At 23.0% G+C, this 19,640-nt stretch overlaps 4 protein-coding genes across 4 annotated transcripts; 1 reads left to right on the top strand and 3 right to left on the bottom strand. All coding sequences in view use genetic code 6, as the record gives it.

The window, feature by feature from the left end:
- Positions 1-337: 337 nt before the first annotated feature.
- Positions 338-4,882, bottom strand: TTHERM_00414450 (cyclic nucleotide-binding domain protein; the record flags this gene model as incomplete). The annotated part of the gene is made up of 5 exons (XM_001007210.2): positions 338-959; positions 1,018-1,112; positions 1,163-4,205; positions 4,420-4,477; positions 4,537-4,882. The coding sequence occupies 5 exons, from the start codon at positions 4,880-4,882 to the stop codon at positions 338-340; spliced, it is 4,164 nt and encodes a 1,387-aa protein (XP_001007210.2).
- Positions 4,883-5,589: 707 nt separating this feature from the next.
- Positions 5,590-10,220, bottom strand: TTHERM_00414460 (endo-1,4-beta-xylanase xylA, putative; the record flags this gene model as incomplete). Its single annotated transcript, XM_001007211.2, has 6 exons — positions 9,999-10,220; positions 9,740-9,950; positions 9,625-9,682; positions 6,347-9,431; positions 6,162-6,235; positions 5,590-6,106 (listed from the first exon to the last, which is right to left on the bottom strand). The coding sequence occupies exons 1-6, from the start codon at positions 10,098-10,100 to the stop codon at positions 5,590-5,592; spliced, it is 4,047 nt and encodes a 1,348-aa protein (XP_001007211.2). The 5' UTR covers positions 10,101-10,220.
- Positions 10,221-10,773: 553 nt separating this feature from the next.
- On the bottom strand, positions 10,774-17,103 carry TTHERM_000414459 (transmembrane protein, putative; the record flags this gene model as incomplete). The annotated part of the gene is made up of 5 exons (XM_012795422.1): positions 10,774-12,756; positions 12,988-13,112; positions 13,177-13,515; positions 13,562-14,422; positions 14,502-17,103. The coding sequence occupies 5 exons, from the start codon at positions 17,101-17,103 to the stop codon at positions 10,774-10,776; spliced, it is 5,910 nt and encodes a 1,969-aa protein (XP_012650876.1).
- A 235-nt stretch (positions 17,104-17,338) lies between these two features.
- Positions 17,339-19,313, top strand: TTHERM_00414470 (hypothetical protein; the record flags this gene model as incomplete). Its single annotated transcript, XM_001007212.1, has 5 exons — positions 17,339-17,486; positions 17,525-17,608; positions 17,652-17,985; positions 18,732-18,772; positions 19,180-19,313. 5 exons carry the CDS (start codon positions 17,339-17,341, stop codon positions 19,311-19,313), a joined length of 741 nt encoding a protein of 246 aa, XP_001007212.1.
- Positions 19,314-19,640: the final 327 nt, after the last annotated feature.

The raw sequence follows: 19,640 nt of genomic DNA, 5'->3' as shown, positions 1-19,640 counted from the left end.
TCAACTTTTAATAACTATTTTTTTATTTTGTGGTAAAAAGATAGATCTCTAAAAATATAAATTTCTCATAAACTAAGATATAAAATTTGTAGATAAAAATCAAAAATATATAAAAAGCATTTCTAAATCAGTAATCACTTTTTACAAAATTATTTGTTTGTTTGTTGTGAGTGAACAAGGTAGATTTATTTATATAGGAAAGAGCTAGTTACTCATATATAATTAATTAATAATTAATTTAAATATGCAGTATAAAAATACTTATAATTTAAAAATTGTTAATATAATATATCTTGAAATAATTTATATAATATAATTGAATGTTTTGCTTGTTTAATCAACTACACTTTGTCTGGTGAAGTAAAATTTCTTTAATTAATTGTTACTCTTAGCCGTACTTATCTATCATATTTTAGTAAGCTTGGCTTTTGAAATTTTAAATAGTTTTTGATTGTGATATTTTTTTTTATGGCTAACTAAATTAAGTTAATTCTGGTGAAGTCTTCAATGTTTATTAACTGAATTATATAAACTTTTGAGATGAATACCTATTTAAATTTTGCTTTTATTAATCTTTTTCTGAATCTTTTAAGTGGTCTCTGTCAGTTTTTGAAATTGCTTATGGTTTAAGTTTAACTGAGGGGCTTTTTTATTGTTTGTCAATCATCATTTAATGTTATTTTGAGAATGATTCTCTAACTGAAGGTATTAAACTATTTAAAGATGATGATTATTATGATTCCTAAGTTATCTATTTTTATTGATTTTTAGACTACATTGTTAACTAAAAATGACTTTTTGTGCTTTAAATTTCATTATCTTTTTGAGATCTTTAAGATAGCCTTTTTTCAGCAAGATCTTTTGATTATTTTTAGCATGCAACCTCACTATTTGGTTCATAAATTATGCTTAATGTTTTACAAAGCTATTGAGTCTTTTATTTAGTTGAATTAAGTTTTCTAAATTATTTTATTTAATATAAATTTCAAAAAATATTTTTATTTTAAAATTATTTACAAATCAGAGCTTAATGTGATAAATTAATTTTCAGATTTATTGTTTGCTTTTGAGCTGATTTCTTCACTTTTTTACTTCTAATTTAAATTGATATTCTATTTTTAACATTAAATTAGATTAGGTATTAAAATTAATTTTAATTTACTTATGGAGAGCTAAAATCATTTGAATTTCTTATAAATTTATCTTTTTTTTTAGCCAATTCTTTAAATGATGAAGTTTTGCTTGCTTGCTTTTATTGGAATAGCTGTGAGTACTAAGAGTTTTATTAATAGAATTAGAGACTTGTATTTTGAGTGCTTTGTGGAGTGGCAGGAAGAGAGACAGCCAAAGCCAAATGCTTATCTAAGATCAATTAATGAAGATTTTATTAAGAGCTTTATTGAGCTTAAAATTAGTTATTATTTTATGGCTCATTAATTTAAATTTATACGTGCTTACTTTAATTCTATTTTGGATTTGAGCCTTATTTTTCTAAAGAAATTTATTTAGGAGTTAAATTCATTTTTTAATCATTTTGAACAAGCTAATCAATTTTTTATTGTTATTTATTTTTTTAGCTGAAATTTTAATTCTAGGACGGCTTATTAGGCGATTCCTATGTACTAAAGTGTTTTTTTTCTTTTATCTAAGTTTAATTCATTTTTTTGGAGGTATTCTCATTTCCTTCATTCTATACAGTAAAGTAATTCTAATTAAGAGTCATATTTTGATTCTTTTTTCCCATATTTTTAGTATTTTTGTTAATAAATTCTTTGTTTAAATTAAAGAGACAAATAGGAGCACTGTTATTGTTCAAGCTATTATTGTTATAATTTATATTTTTTGTACTCTTTTCTTATTTCTTTCTTAAATCAACTTAATCACTATAACGTTAAGATTGTGCTTTATTTTCAATTACCAAGTTTTATTAGTTATTCATTAAATTTACAGAGTTAGCTTTTTATTAAATTTAGATTGTCTAAATTTTTTTTTAGGATGATAACTAAATCGGTTCTTTTTTTTATGAAGCAATAGGTTTTTAGTTTGATGAATTATCTTCTTGAACATTTTATTCAACTATTTAAATTATTTAATCTTATTGCTTCTCGTCAAGCATATGATGAGTATATGATTGCAATCTTTAATCAATTACTTCGTCTTCATCTTAATCTATATATTTAGCACTTGAGACTGCTTTATGGCCTTAAGTAGTTGTAGAAATTGCATTCGTGTAAGCTGTAAAATTAGATTCACTTGAAACCTGAAAATTGTTAATATGATAGAGTGAAGCTATTTTGTTACTATTTAATTTTTCTCTATTCCTATCAATTATAATATTTGCAAAGTATTTGTTTTCATCTTAAATGAAACTGTTTTCGCTTAAAATTTCTTTAGAAAATTAAATTTTATCCTATTCATACTAAATAGTATTTGATGGAGAATTGTTTTTCTATTCCTAAATCTAAAATTGTCTTTACTCTTTAAATTACTAAGAATCAGTCTAACAGATATTTCTTATCATATTATCTTAAGTATATGATCTCTGAATAAATCTTTAGTTATAAATTTTATTTTCTTCTTCTATTTCACTGTTATTATCTTAAATTTCATCTATCTATTCTTTGCTTATTTATTTTTGATAATCAAATTAAAATAGCTGTGTAGAATTGTCCAACATATTTTATTATTTATCTACAATCGAATCGCATTGAGGATTTATTTCAGATTGTTATATTTAATCATACTGTCTCTTGTATATGTTGATTGTAAAAGCCTCACAATCCAGATCATTTTATTCTTATTAATTGTTCAATTATGTATTTTCATAAATGCGTTGTTGATTAAATTTAGATTAGTTATTAATTTTTTAATAATGCGAAGGACTACTTTTTTAGTTATCAAATTCGTCAATTTGAATTTCATGTATGTCTTAAAGTTGCATTTAATTATTATTTTAAGATTATTTTTTATCAGAGTCGAAGTTACCTTATGAGAGGCTTTTCCCTTTTTGCAGTTCATTAGAGTTATCTGAGTATTTTCTTTGATTTTAATTTTATTTTTAACCACAATCTAGCATGCTTTTCCTTTTTAAAACTTCTGTATCAGTTTTTACTCTATTAGAAGGAGAGTAACTTTAGTATGTTTCTTTTTACAAGTGATTAAAATCAAAAATCATGCTAGAATAGTCTTTTTATGGAATCTTTTGAGCTTCTTATTCAACTCCTTGATATGATTATTATTTCTTACCATTCATATTATTTAAATTATATTTTTATTTTTAAGGAGAATTTAATAAAAATTTTGATTAAGTTAAGTTCTGAAACGCTTAAACGTTACCACCAACTACTTTGTGATTTTAGGAAATTTATTTTGATAATAGATAGTGGTTGAATTTTGACTCCTAAATAGATTAAGATACATTTTGATTCATAGACTTTACACAATTATATGCCACAGTTTATTTGCTTTGATTGTTGGGAGTATTTTTTTCGGTCTTAGATTGATCTAGCTTTTTTTTAGAAATTAACGAATTAACCTAGTTGTTGCTGCTAGTGCATGATTTTTCTTTTCTTTCTTTATACTGAATGAGTTCTTCTTACTTAATTTCATTAGTAATATCTTTTTTACTGCTTGGACTTTAGAACTTGTTAATTTGCTAATTTTGCTAAGCTTGAATTATCTTTTTTTCAGATTGTTTTTGGTTCGCGTTTTTATTAAATAGCTATAGCATACTTTTAGTATGAATATTATTTTTAGGAGCAACTTCTAATTAATTATTTTGCAATTGTATATTACTCATCATTTAGTGACTATATTTTTCTAATCTCTCTCTTAATTTTTGAGCTTTTTATTCCTATTTAGAATTAGCTGATAATTTCGTCATAGAATTAGGCTAGTTTATATTTTACGGTAAAACTGCAACACTAGAAGTTTATTTAGCATTTTTTGTGCTTTACATTTCATTTTTTTGCAATAATTATATTTAATTACTGAATGTAGACTTAGTAGGCTGCGTTTTAATAGTTCCGCCTTAACTTAAAATCTTTTGGCTTTAAATAAGATCTTTGCTTTAAACCATGCTTAAATCAAAAGCCTATGCTGTGACATCACCTCTCGAATCTTCAATCTTAGCTATAGGAGAAAAATCTTCTAAGTAATTAACAAGATTCTTTTCAATCTTATCCAAAGCTTCGAATTTTTCTTAACTATTTTTTTATTCCAAAATGAATTTAAAAAAAATAAATCTATTTTAAGATGATTTTATTAGTTTGTTGATCATATTCATGCTTTAAAATAAAAAATAGGCGCGTCATAAGAATGCTTATACTAGCCTTAGATACATTTAAATTTTATAAGAATGAATAGAATTTATTTTATAAAAACTATCTTAAACATTAAAATGCTATAAAAATATTGTACTTTATTTTTAACTGCTCTGGAGCAAAAAAAAGATTGAAAGGAGTGTTTGGAGTGCTATCTTTATTATAAATGTTAATTTTAATCTATTTAGAAAAAGTTTTATGAAGATTTATTTACTATCTTCTCTTGTTTCGATTTATGATAATCTCAATAAAGTATTTTCTCTATATCCTGCTTGACGTTGTTGATTGAATTCTTTTAATTTTTTTTTACTTTCCTGTTTATGCAATTAACTTTAAGAATTAGCCTCATTATTTTCTAATTATTAAACAGGAATATTTTCCTAACTCAAATCTTAAGACTAGCTAATATGGTTTTCATATGGTAAGGACCTATCTTCGTTTTAGATTAATTCAAATTCCTAAAGATGCTAAGGCTGTTAACTATCGATCTTATTTAATTAGAAATCTTTTAGAATTTTTTCTTACTCGTCTTAAGAAGTACTACTTTTATTTTCACTCATTCTACCTTATTAAACAAAAAAATCTATATTTATTCCAAATATTAATCAATTTGTCAGTATTAATTTGATAAAAGATATATATATAAGCTTATTTATTATTAATATAACTTTGATTTTACATTTAATTATATGAATAAAGTGTAATTCAGTATTATTCGCGTACTATAACTAAATAACTAATTTTGAAAGATAAATTTTAACTTACCACTTTTCATTTGTAAGTATTTTACTAAATTACAAACATAATCATAATTCCTTAAAATATAAACTTTAACTAAATTCCAATTCAATAATATTAAAGGGAATTTCATAAGTTTTGAAATAAATCTTAGATCCTAAGCCCTTCATTTTTTGTTTTAATATTTTTAAATTTTTAATTCAGAAACTAATAGTCTTTTATTAGTAATTTAAAATTTTATAAAGACACCTTTAGAAATAGGCCCACAAAAAATTTAAACTACTTTTACATCTGAAAAATGTAAAAAATATATAAAAAATTGAATAAGTTTGATAAATATAAAAATTCTATTCTTTTTTAATAAAGAGAATAATTTTTAACTTAATTTTTAATTTTATAGAAATAAATAATTTTCTTTTTATATATTAAATTGTTTACAATTTGCTATAATTCTAATGATATAATTTAATTAATTTTATCTTCCTTCCTTTATGCTTGTTTTTGATAAATATTTTAGTTAATTTTTGTTTCAAATATTTTGTAAATTCTACTTTAAAAGTTGGTTTTGTTATTCCAACATATTGTTTTCTAAAGCAATTTAATTTTTTTATAATTATATTTTAGGTATTTCTTGTTCTATTTATTAAATTCTTTGAGCTATCTAATCTTTTTATGCTAGAGCTGGCCCTTGTTTTGCTTAAGGGCTTTTTTAAGTTTTCTTTTACACTATTTGAAGATATTTAGAAAATTACTCTCTGACCAAAGGAGGAGAAGTTTGTGTTGGCGATTTTGATTATAAAGTTTATTATTATTATTGTTGTTATTACTAGTTAGTTTTTTACTGCTAACTGGTTTAATATTTATTATTTAAAGTGCAAAAACTAGCGTTTTAATTATTCTTTTATTATATTATAGAATTTTATTATTAAATAGTGCTCGATTCCTTTAAGAGCTTTAAAATGTAATCAATGTTTGTATCGTAAATGCTATTTTATGTCTTAGAGTTCTATTTTTAAATTTCTTTACTCTTGCTTGCATTTTTCTTTCTATTTTAAAAAAATATATTTTAATATTATTTTAAAATTCTAATCTTTTGTTTACTGATCAGGGTAAAGTTTATTCATAATATTTTCTGATAAATCATAGTTTGTAGATTGCTAATCTCCTTAACTCTACTTTTATATATATAATTTTTGGTTATTATGTTTATCTTAAACCAAATATGATAATTAAATATGATTATCAATTAAAAAAAAAATAAAAAATAATAAATTTGAAAATTTTACTTTCTAATTTTAAAAATCATTGGAATTTCTTATAAATTTCTATTTCTTATTGGCTGCATCTCTCTGAGAATAAATTCTACCTGCTTACTTTTACTAAAATAGTTGTTGGTATTAGGAATTTTAAGAATAGAATTGCTCTTTAGTATTAGTTTTAGTGTTAGTGTTAGAATTGCTATTATGAGCAGTGTTAGAATTTATATTATGTATAGATTAATTTTAATTTGTTGCATTCTTCAAGTAATATTAATTTTAAGTAGTTATTTAACTTTAGGAGCCAATTTAAGAGTCGTTTGGTAATATAGGGTGAGATCTTTGAGTTTAGTAGCTATATGAATTTTAATTTCCTTTATCAATTGAATGTATTGATTAGGTATTGCCTGCTCTTTTAGATTTCTAGCTAATATCAATAATTTATTTCTGTAAATTTTAAGCTTATCTTTTTAAATCATTTAAAATCTGGTTTTTATTTACCAATTTAACAGGTGAGTCTTCTTATGTAAAAGGTGATTGTTGCTTATTATTTTATTTTCTAGATGCACTCTAATTTTATCCTTCTTTTAAGCTGTAATAGTTTTAATTATACGTGTTACTATTGCTATTTTTCACATTTTTATTACTGCTTTCTTTACTTAAATTGTATAAGCAAATTGGATTATTTATATTTAAGCTGTTATTACTGCAATTAGTATTGGTTTTATTATTTAATTCTGTTTTCTTTCTAATATCAATTTAATCACTGTAGCGCTGAGAGACAGGTTTTTCATTGTTTAAAGGATGAAAATAATTATTACTTTTTCTTAAATCAATATGATTACTACTGTTATGATTATAATTATTTTATTATTAGTATTATGTTTATTTTTGTTACTTAGGTGATATTTATGTATGTCGATTAGGAGATTCTCTTGGAATATAATTTGTGCTTGCTTTTCTTTACTTTGGAGGTACGTTATAGCTTTTTAAATCAATTTATTATTGATGATCTTGATTTTTACTATGACTTTCTGTAGCTCTTTGAGATATAAATTATTATTCACTGTTATCTATAATTTCATCTTCATCTTAATCAATATATTTTGCACTTGAAATAACTTTTTAACCCTAATTTGTAACTACTGAGAGAGCATTTGTGTAGCTGGTAAAATTTGAATCTCCTGTCAATTATTGGTTATTGTTGTTGTTATTATAATTATTGTGAAAAGGAGTATTTTTAGGGTTATTTTTTTACTCCTTTAAGTTAGTTAGTTTATAATAATTTGAATGACTTTGATTAAAACTATTTTCAGTAAATTCCTTGGTATATTGAATATTGTCCTTACTGCTATTTTAAGCTTACACATAGTCTTTATTATAACAGCTCTAAGGTTAATTTTAACTGAATAAGCTTTATTCATTTCCTTTTTGTGAAGAATTCTAAGCTGAGATATTGTTGAGCATATTATCTTGCGTGTATGATCTCCTAATTAAATTTTGGCTATTATTTTTTCCATCTTCATCTAAATTATTATTTTCATTCTAAATATAATTTTGGTTATGCTAACTTTACGATCTATTAATATGGTAAAGCTAAGGAAACTCAAGCTATTCATCTTCATCATCTATATTTTTATTTTTTTAGGCAGAGAATTTATCAGACTAATTTTTATAAATATTAATCTCAAACTCATCTCCTTCATCTTCTTTTTATTATTTATCCATTTATTCTTAACTCTAGTTATAATCGATGTTCTATCTCACAAAATAGTTATCTAAACTATCTCTGTATAATTATCTTAAGCTTATTAAATCTAGTTTACTCTAACCATTTATATTATTTTTATCATTAGGTACCTACACATTTGCTGATTGGTGACTACTATAAGAATCTCTTCTTTACTGATTAATGTTTTCTTAGGAATAACTCTTTTTTAGAGAAACATTATTCATATTATCAGATAATTTTCTTTGACTATTTTTATCAGACATTTATTTCTTACTCAAATTTTATTTATATGATTCGCCTACAGTTGTTCTAGCTCTATCAGAGGGTGATTAACTTTTTTACTTACTATATTAATTAGTGCTTATTATATCTGAGTACCTTTAATATGGAGCTTCTCTATGGTTAGTACTCTTAGAATCACTTATATTTGGTTAGGATGATCTCTAAGAAGGTAAATTTCCTAAGAAATTATTTTACTAAACTTTATTTTTCTGTGGAGAAGTTAATAAAAACTTTGCTTAAACTATATTTTGATGTTTTTTTTGTGTAGTTTTATCAGGTTAATTTAAAGGCTGAGTCATCTTTTTTTGGATTTACATTGAAATTTATTACTGTTATTAAATAGATGACTACAAATTTTATTTTTGCTTTACACTACTACTTGCTTAATTCTATTTATTTGCATTATTTGGAGTTGTCCTTTCAGTTTTTGAATATTCTTGTTTTTTAGTAGAACTATATGTAGGTTTTTAGTAAGAATTGCTTGATTTCTCTCTTATTTGTTCAACTTGAACCTCAAACTATTTTCCTTCATTATTGTTTAAAGCACTTTTTTTGGCTATTGGAGTAGAAATTTTACTACTTTTTGTAGATCCTTTTTTATTTTACGTCAAGTTGCTAACTGAGTTTTTTGATTAAACAATTGAATTTTTAGTATTTTATTTTTGTTAAGCTGCATCACTTGAAGTCTTTTATAAATTTATATTATTCATCATTTAATGACTATATTTCTCTAATCGCTCTCTAAGTTTTTAAGTCTTCTATTCTTACTTTGAATTATTACTCAATCGAGTCAATGTAGGAGGTAGTGGAGCATTTGAAATTTATTAATTTGAAAAGGGACCTTAACTTCCATTCTTGCTTTATTCTTTATTTTAATGTGAATTAGCTAGATTGCTAAAAGTAGATTTAGTATTTCTAGAGCTATAACTACCTTAATTATTTTAATTTGAACCTATGTGCTAATCCCTACCTTAAACCATACTCAAATCAAATATTTATACTGTCATATCTCCTCTTGAATCCTCCATCCTTGAAATCGGCGAAAATTCTTCTAAAGATTTTAATAAATGCTTTTCTACTTTTTCATTCCCATGATTTTAGCTTTTATATAGATAGATAATATGTTAGACAAAGTAAAAATAATATATTTTAATTATGTAATTAATATTCTTCATGCAAATATTTTTGAGAAGTCAAATGTGATTATCTTTTAAATCTTTCACAAAAATAAACGAAATAATGAATCAACAAAATGAAATTTGCCATTTTTTTATCTTTTTTATATTCATATTACTTCAATTTTAGCTGTTCTGGAGCAAAAACTAAATATGAGGGAGAATTTGGAGTATTGTCTATTTATTTAAAAATATTTATTTATCTTTTTGTATTTAAATGTTTTTAATTATTACTTCCATCTCTAATATCAAATTGAGAGAGTCTCTGCTTAACATGCTCTAATTCTATCCTTTACTATACTACATTTTCTCCTACATTACATACTTATACTTATTGGTTAGCTAGGTGATTTATATGATTATCTTTATTATCATCACTAAATTGCATATTCGGTTGATATTGATTAACTAATTGATATTCTTATTAATCTTATAAGTCATGTTCCTATAAATTTATTTATTGAGTCTAAAATTAATTTTATAAATGATTAACTTAGTATTCTGAGTCCTCTTCATCGCTTGTAATGCTTCTCCTGTCACTAATAACTACTTCCTCATAATCATTTCCAGGACTACTATTTTTACTATCACTCATTATAGTTGTAATATTTATTGAATTAAAAAAAACTTTAAATTTTTTTGTAGATCTTATTAATTCAATTAAATAACAAACAATAACAATATCTAAATTGTTTGTGTATATTGAATAAACCTGGCTTATTAATTTATTTATTGCTATTTAATTATTCTATCATTTTTTTATATTTTGAATTTAATTCAGTACTGTTTAATAAATTAGTATATTTGTTTGGTGCCAAATAGATATTTATTATTTAATTGATTGTCATATATATTACCTTTAAAATTAATATTTTACTTTTAAAAAATTCTATTTTTTGGAATATTATTTTTCTATCTATTCATTTATTTCCTAACTTTATTTTATTTAATTACATTTTATGAAAATATTCCTGTTAATTAATTAACTAAAGTTAGAAGTAAATAAATTGCTTTCATTTCATTAAATTATAAAATAAGTGTAATCAATCATAAATTTAAATAAATTATCATTTAAAATTAATTTTATTTTTTTAAATCAAAAATAAAAATTGATGATATTTATTTACTTATTATTCTAAATACAAAAGAAGTTAGAACTTTATATTAAAAAACCATATAAAAAATAAATGTTTTTTATTAAGTTAATTACTTAAACATAAAAAAATATTTTAAATTTTAATTATAAATAAAAAATAATATAACTAAATTCATAATCTATGCACTTATCTTACCATATGTAAAATAATATCTTCTTGCAGCTTTTCTTCTGGGATCATGGTTAACATTAAATTCATATATTAAATTCTTTTAAAAAGGAGAATCCAATGAATAATAAATACTGTCAAAATTACTAAAGTAAAAGCGGTTCCTGCATAAATCAAATAGTTTTATAGGAAATTTTATATACTCAATGAAACTGTAGAAATGCTATCATTTGTCATTGTGCTATATACATCAAGTAATTCATCTTCGCTTTAGAAGCTATATACAAAACTTTTTAGATGCGGCATTCCATTTAAAAATATAGTTAGCTAATCTACAGGTGGTTAGTTTGGTGCTAAAACTTCTGGATATTAACTGACAAATTACGATTTCTCAGTAATTATTTAAGATATTCCTAGTTCTTATGTAGAGTTCTAGCAAGGATATGTCACTAAATATTAACAACCTCTACCTTCTTAAATATCTTTCAACTAAGATAATATACTAGTTGGAAAAGGGTTACTACCATAAAGGACATCAGTAGTTTACTAATTAATTTAAATAAGTTATTTAATGCTACTGTTAACTTAATTAAAGTAGTCTTATAGATTTGTTATTTAATATTCTGGCCAAAGCCCATCTAAAATATAATAATCAAAGGACAAAAGTTCGGTTGCTATCTTCAAATTAGTCATAATTATATGCAAATTAATACTGCTCTAATTTACTTGAACAGGAATTTTGAGCTAGCCGTTACTTTGAGTTAAATAAATAATTATGATCAAGAAATATATACAATTAAATGTAGTTAAAACAAGAAGTGTTAAGAATCTGTCAATAATTCTTAAACTTTAATTTATTATTTTCGATTGAAGTAAAGAAGTATTCTTCACAATTTTATTATGACTGTTGCTACCTTAATTTTTTTAATGGTAATTACTTTTTGATATATTTTTCGTCTCTTTTAAGTTCTTGTTCTTATTATTTAAAAATTGAGATAGTTTGCTATTTTAAAAATTAGATTCAGAAACTAACTATTCCTTAACTATATCGTTTGTATTTGTCATATTATTAAAAGAGACATTATTACTTATAGTAATTTAGCTCTCTTATAATTCTTTTTTTGCCATATTTTTATTTTTAAAAGCTTAACTGGATGTTTTCTATTAATTTATCTTAGAATTAAATGTGCTGAGGTAGTTTTATCCTTGGTTGTTAGTGGATCTTGCTATGCTGCTGTTTAAGTTATTTTTTTAAATTTGCATGTTAAAAATATCAAAGTAGTTGTAGTTTAACCAATCAATACTTTCTATTTTTACTAGTTGCTTGCAAATTTAGAGCTTGCATTTTTCATTTTCAGCTTAGTCAAAGCTTATCCTTGTGACTACCATCATAATTCTTTCTTCATAAAAGTTTACAGCCTTTAGTAATGGCAGAGAAATCAAAGAAATTAATATGATACCGAGAAGAGCACAAATAACCACAATTGTGAATTTGTTAATTAGACTATCAACAGCATTAAGAGTATCAGTAACTAGGAAGTTTACAGCATTTATCACTTGTGTGCTAAATTAAAAATAATTTTATCTTAAATATAAAAAAGAATCAGCTCTATCTGAATCAGATCTTGAATTACTTATTCCATTCACATAATACTATTATTGAGTAAAAAGTAAATCAAAAGAAATATTTATTTATTAAGATAGTCTTAATACGTATATTTAGTAACTTTAATCTTTTTATGCATTCTTAAGCTACTATTGTTGTTAAAGCTATATAAGTTGTTAAGAGTATTCCTAAATTAAAGTATTGTACTCTTATATACCAGAATTATAGTAATCTGCAGAAGCTGTAGAAATAGTTCCTTAAGGATCATATAGGTATCCCAACTAAATTTCTAATTCAATATAAAATCCAAATAATACTTTGCCATAATCTCTTAAAAATTTGCGTGGTTATCTTAAAATAGTAACGTTACTCGAAAATATCTAAATATTTATTCAAATTATTAAAAAATTAAATATTATATAGCTTTTAAAATCAAAAAAGGGGTAATAAAATGTAAAAGTATCAAGTTTATAATTTTAAGGTAATTTTAAAATTTGATTTTTCAATTAAATTTCAAATATTAAAAAATTTTAACACCCCATCAAAAGATAAATTTTATCTTGTTTTTTTGCATAAAATAATAATAATAAAAATAATTTTAATTATTTTACTTGCATATCAGTCTAAATTATAATCAAATTTATAATGTTCAATGATAGGAAAGATATTAAAAAGAAAATTAAAAGCATCCGATATTATAAAGCTGATTTAGGCATCTTCTACCTTAAAATAATTTCTATTTTATAAAATTTGATTAAATTATCAAGTTAAATGACTCTCAAAAATCTAAACAAAATTACCTTTTAGAAACACTCCAGCATAGCTACCTTAGGTTTTAGAAGAAGAACTAACACTATTTCTATTTATACTGTCTAAACCTTTTACCATTCCTTTTTAATTTAAAATTTTAGCTACTGCTTCTTACTAAATAATTTCATTAGAAGTTCCGTCACCTTCAAAATCTTGTTTTTTAGATGAATTAAAAGTACTCTATTATTTTTTATTTTCCTAAAAAGATGCTTTTTATTCCTTATTATTAACTAAGATTTAGAAATCTTTTTAGCTAGGGATTTATTATTTCACATTTAAATCGCCTTTTTCATAATTTTATTCTTCTTTATTCATTTCATACATTTAATCTAAATTAAAATTTTTTAGTTATAAATTTAAAATAAATAATTTTACAGCTTTTATTATCTTGGTATCTTTAATTATATATCTCTGTTGCTATTTGTGATTTCGTATTAAGATCGTTAGTATCCATTGTTGTTTACTTAATAATTGGTCTTGCAGATAAATCTGCAAAAGTGTTAATATTAGATTTTTGCTAATCTAAATCGATAACTTAAAAAGGTTAGAATTATTAATTTTCATCAATATTTTGATTGACTAATGTATTAATATATTCTTGGTTTTTTGGTGATGGGTCAAATATTTATTAATTATTAAAAACTAACTAAATTTATTAGTTATCAACATCTTAAATATTTTATATAAAAACCTTTTTGGCCTCTTCTCTTTGAGTTTTGCTATCAAGAATATCCAAATTTTTGGAGGGTATTTTATCATTAGAAGTATCATTCAAGTTTTCAAAGTCAATTTCATGATCTTATCTAAAAGTCATGATTGGATTTTAATTAATTTCTTCGTTTTTTTAAACCTATTCCATTTATTTTTATGCTTTTGTATCTTGAGCTATTTATAAAACTGTTTCAGTAAATTTAATCTCTAATGCCAAACTAAATGCAGATAAAGTAGACCTTTTCTGAATAATTTTTTTTATGTGATAATTAGGATCAAGAGACATCACTTAATTTATAGAAATATCAAAACTACTTATAACTTTTTCTATTTACGGATTGCAAGAATCTAGGTATTCCGTACTATTTCTGTTACTATAAATCTATTCTATAGCTTTCTTCAAAATTTTTTCATATCTTCCATTTTCGCTTTTATTATCACTCTCAAAAGACTAATCTAGACTTTAATCTGAAAGCTTTAATTTTTTATTTTTACCCTTTTGCTGATTCTTTTCCCCATCAATTGCTGTTAATTAAAAAAAATGGATTTAAAAAGTAAAATTTTAAAATTTGTTTTAATATTAAAAATAATTAAAGAAAATTACATTATTAGTTATTCATGGAGAGAAGAGAAATAAGTTTTTTAGGTATTTTAGAAAGCTGCTCTTTTATCTGTAATGAATATTATGGCATATAATCATCGATACTAAAGCTATGCTAAAAGTTAATTTTATTAGCTTCACCTTGCATTTAACTAGATTAAATATTTGAAGTAAAAACTTTGCTTTTTTGGATACTTTTTTAATCTTATAGATTAAAATTTTACTCAGTTAAAAGGTTTAATCCATTGGCAAACTAAACTATAGAAGTAGTCGAATTAAAAAAACTTGCTAAATTATTAATAAACTTATTTAAAGGCTTTAACTTAGCATGTTTAGAGCATACTTTTGTAGAAGCATCTCGAATTTTAATTACAAAAAATATATCTTAAAATTCTTCTATATTGTTATTTTATTTCTTATTCTAGCTGTTAGATTATGAAGTTTTTTTATTACCGCTGATAGACTTAGTTTATTATTCTGTCTGATCTAAAAAGCAATACTAAATTTCGTAAGAAAAGTTCAATTTGTATTCAATAGCATTCTAACTTTGCTGTAGAGGGTTTACAGTTTTTGTAAATGATTTTAAATTAAAAAGATTACTTTCATCCTTGCTTTAATCTCCAGCGCTTCTTACAGAAACGAGAGCCTCTGATGATTGAAAGTGCGCACTATTATCTTTTTCAAAGTCAAAATTTTCAAATTGTTTTAACAACTGCAAGCAATATTTGTCTAAAATATCAATTTTATTGTAAACTGATTAGGCTTAGTTTTAATTGTATTTTCTACTTAAAAATTATTTAAATTTTCTTAAAGCCAAATATGGGTTGGAGAAAAATTTCATCGATCCTTTATCTTCGATCAATGAAGTCATAGTGGAGGCACTTTTTGTTTGATTATTTGTTACATCATTTTCATATTTAATGCATACTTTGTCTGCTAAAAACCTATTTTTGATATCTTCTAAGATGGCTTAGCGATGTTTTAAAATTCTTTTAATAATTTTTGGAAATAGCATGAGAGCATTTAAATTTTAAATAGCAACTTCGCCTTTTGGAAAATGGCGAAATTATTTAAAAAAGATTTATGCAATATTTGCAGTAATTCCAAATATCTTTCCACTTCTATTAAAAATGATATAACTCTAGTCCTCAACTTTCTTAAGGAGTATTCCATGCATTCTAAAATCTTCCATAGAAGTTAAAAAAGAGAAGTTAAAATGTACTTTAATAGGATGAATATACCCATCTTTCATCTTCATAAATGTCTACACTACGCTGTCTCCGTTTTAAGACCTAACTGTTAGACCTTTAATATAGCTTTTTATTAATGAGTTATGAACTTTTCCAATAAATTATGGCATGAGCTCATTTATAGAATTAACTTTTTTGAAATCTTCAATTTAGTGGTATCCAAAAAACTATGCAGCTTTTTGATCTCTAACATTTGTAATTCTACCTAAACTTTCAGATAAGCTTATTTCTAAAATACAAATTTCTCCTTTGATTAAATTTGTGTTTTTGAGTGAGTCACTTTCAGCTAAAGAATCCCTCTTTTTTAAATCTACTATCAACAATTCTAAATTCATTGCTTTATTACAATCGTTTGCGATGAATAGAAGGAATATTTGAGTTATTCTTTAGAACTGTAAATTTAATTCTACTTCAGGGATAGAATCTTTTATTGCTTTCATTTATTTTAAATAACGATCTCTCAAATTATTTACTTCTGCCATCAATTTCAAAGCATCATTTTAAAAGTCATTGATCGTTTTATATCCCTTTTGCATACAATTCCAGTAATTATATTTTTTATCTATCACTAAAAGAATTTATGGGATAAAATCATGGCACATTTAATCAACAGTAATAATCGAATAAATTGTAAGTTCACTAGCGCTTTTATTTAGCTTTGAACGTCTTTCCTATTTTTTTGTCTATGAACTTCCTTTTTTTCTGTCTTCACTGTTACCAGATTCTTCCATAAATGAGTCTATTCTTTCTTAGATTTTTACTGCAATAATTTATGTAATCATTTTGAAGTAGATAGAAAATGTATTTTTTTTTAGCTGAAGAGCCTTGAGCTCATAGTAAGCTCTCACAGGATTATTTTGATACTTTAACATGAACGAAATGTATTTTAAAGAGAGTCTTTCGTACTGTATAGAATCTTAATTGATGCATCTCTGGCTAAACATCCATTAAAATAATCCATCTATAAACTAATAGACAATACCCATATTTATATCATTCTCCATTTAAATATGATTTTCTTTTTCACCAACATCTTTTTGATTTTCTGTAGATTTTTTTAAAAACTAATCACTATTTATTTTCATATTTAGTAAAGGGTTTAAATGGCATTAGCATGTCGGTATCTTGCATTCTACTTAGTGTAGTTTATAAGACTTCATCAACTATATTTTAGAATCTTCGTTGGTAAAACTCTTCTCTGCTAATTGTGTAATTTGTTCAAGATAATAATCAAAATCTAAAATTACTTTTTCTGTTTCCCAAACTCCTTTTAGAATGTTTTAGATCTTATAGCTATAAGCCTACTTAAGGGTGGCTTCTAAAACAACACTTCCAATTATACTCATGTAAAACATTTCGTCACCATTTACAAATGTTGTGAGAAAATAAAAGTTTGCTAATGTTGTTGCTATCTCAAAATATGCTAGTATTTTCAAATAAAACTGAGATATGTCCTAATTAGTAAATGGTAGTGACACAAAATAATCTAGAATGCATAATAATCCATAAAATTGAGTCAAAATATGCTTTACTTAATCTAAGGCTTTTGAGTTACCTTTAAATGCTATGAAGATAATGACAATTCTTAAAATGGTAAGAAATGTAAAGATATAAGTTGATTTCCTTTTTAATGCATTCTACTCAATGAATTCATAATTTCTAAAGTAGACATTTATTATTAGAGCAGTAAAAATTGACAAAATAATCCCCGAAGCAGATAAGATAGATTACCAAGTAGGTATGCTACATTAATTTGTATTATTTTAACTTCTTTAGACAGATAGAATACTTTTGCTGCTACAGAAGAACAGAGAGCAATTAAGCTCTATAAACCATTAGAGGAATACATTTAAGTATAAAGTAAAATATATGTTTAATATTTCATTTATAATTATGAATGTAGACTTATGCTAAAAGTAGAACTCTTTAAAATAATGCTTAACTAGTGTCAAAAATGTAACATATAAAAAGTAAAGATACATAAACGCTTAAGAAACAATGTAAACTATGATTGCCAAGCTGTCACTTTACTTTAAATTCAAAATATTGACTATAGATGATAAAGAGCAAATTTAAAAAATCGATTCTAGTTTGTAATTATCTGCATTATTTCCAGTGTAATCGCCAAACAAGTAGACTATAATCTAAGTAAAAGAAATCAAAATAATGAACTTGTAAATGGCTATTGGAATTTATATCCTCGGTTTATCTTCTATAATGGAAAGAATGGTGTCCTAGTATTATGTAAAAAAATTGAATTTAGTCATTAATAAGACCTAAAATAGAATATATGATTTAGCTTTTATATTCTAAACTTTTTTGAGGAATATATTTTTTTCGTTTTCCTTTTACTTTTTTTAAACGAATAAATTACTTTGTATTGATATTTAAATTAATAAAAACAACTATTTTTCTTAAATGAAACTAAATAAAGTAGATCTATTCAAATTCAATTATATATCTCAATGGTTTTAACATATTTTCCAACAATTTTTACAAATAAAGCAATTGATTTATCTATATTTAAATGGAAATTTAATTGACTCAAATAGATATTTGAATTTTTCCAGAAAATCTAAATAGCACTGTATAAAAAAATTTTTAAACAGACATATTACTGTTAATTTATAAAAAAAATAATTAAAAAAGGTTTAAATAACATATATATAATAAATAGAAAACAAAATCCAAAAACTACTTTTCAAATACATTTTTTTGATTTTCAATCTTGTTTTATTTTTTTCATAATATTTTATATGTAATTATCAAAAATTCTTTCCATATTTTAAAAATAATTCGAAAATGGAAATTTAAAATTTGATTGGCTAAAAAATATAAATTTCTTTATTTTTTTAAAATTTTTAAATTTATTTTATATATTTCCAAAAAAAATTCTTAGAAAAAAAGAATTTATTAATTTGTTTATTACTATTAATTACACAATAAATTATACTTGATATATTTCCTTTTTATTTTTACTCAGCAAATAATCCAGAAAAAAATAAATGAGTATTTTTAATTTAAGTAATAAATTCAAATATAGCTATCTAGACATTTAAATAAATTATGATTAATTAATATTTTTACTTTTATCAAACATAAATTACCATAAATAATTTAAAAATTATTTCTTAATTTTGTTTTGTTTAATTAAAAATAAAGATTATTTTTTAAATATTTTAAACCCTTATTTCATTTATTTGAGTGTTTTTCATTTAACTTATGTTTTTTTCAGATATTGAACTAAATTTTTTAGCTTTCCTATTAATAAATTTATAAAATTAAAATGAATTTTTTGCAATTTTCACTTTTTGTTATTTTAAACTTTCTTGGGTTTTTTACTTTATGAAAATGCCTAAATTTTCTATTAAAACATGAAATAAATAAAACTAAATGAGATTTTTTAAATTTTGATAAAATTAACCTATAAGATTACCTATAATCAAACCTTGATGATAACAAAAATTTAGATAAAAAAAATGCTAAAGTAAGTAGCTTAAAAAATTATATGAGCTATAAATAAACTTCAGATTCAGAAACTGATAACAACTAATTAATTAATTGATTCTAAAACTCCAAGATATTGAATAGCTTGTATTAATATTTAAAATATTTAAATTTAGACTTAATAAGACAATAACATGTTTTGTTAACAAACATTTTTGAAATAATTAACCAAATAGAATGCTAAGATAGAATTAGAGTTTTTTAAGTAAATTCAAAATATTTGAAAATTATCAACTAAATATTTAATAAATAAATTTTAATTCTTGTAAATGTAATAATTAAATTTGAAAATAATTAAATAAAAAAGTAAAATTAATGAAATTTGTTGATTTATACATTTTTTATACATAACAAAAGTAAAAAAAATAAACTTAAGTTTTTAGCT

Source organism: Tetrahymena thermophila (genome assembly GCF_000189635.1).
Source record: "Tetrahymena thermophila SB210 genomic scaffold scf_8254814, whole genome shotgun sequence".
NCBI classification, from domain to species: Eukaryota; Ciliophora; class Oligohymenophorea; order Hymenostomatida; family Tetrahymenidae; genus Tetrahymena; species Tetrahymena thermophila.
The sequence above is the reverse complement of the archived record's forward strand: the minus strand, read 5'-3'. Positions and strand labels throughout refer to the sequence as shown.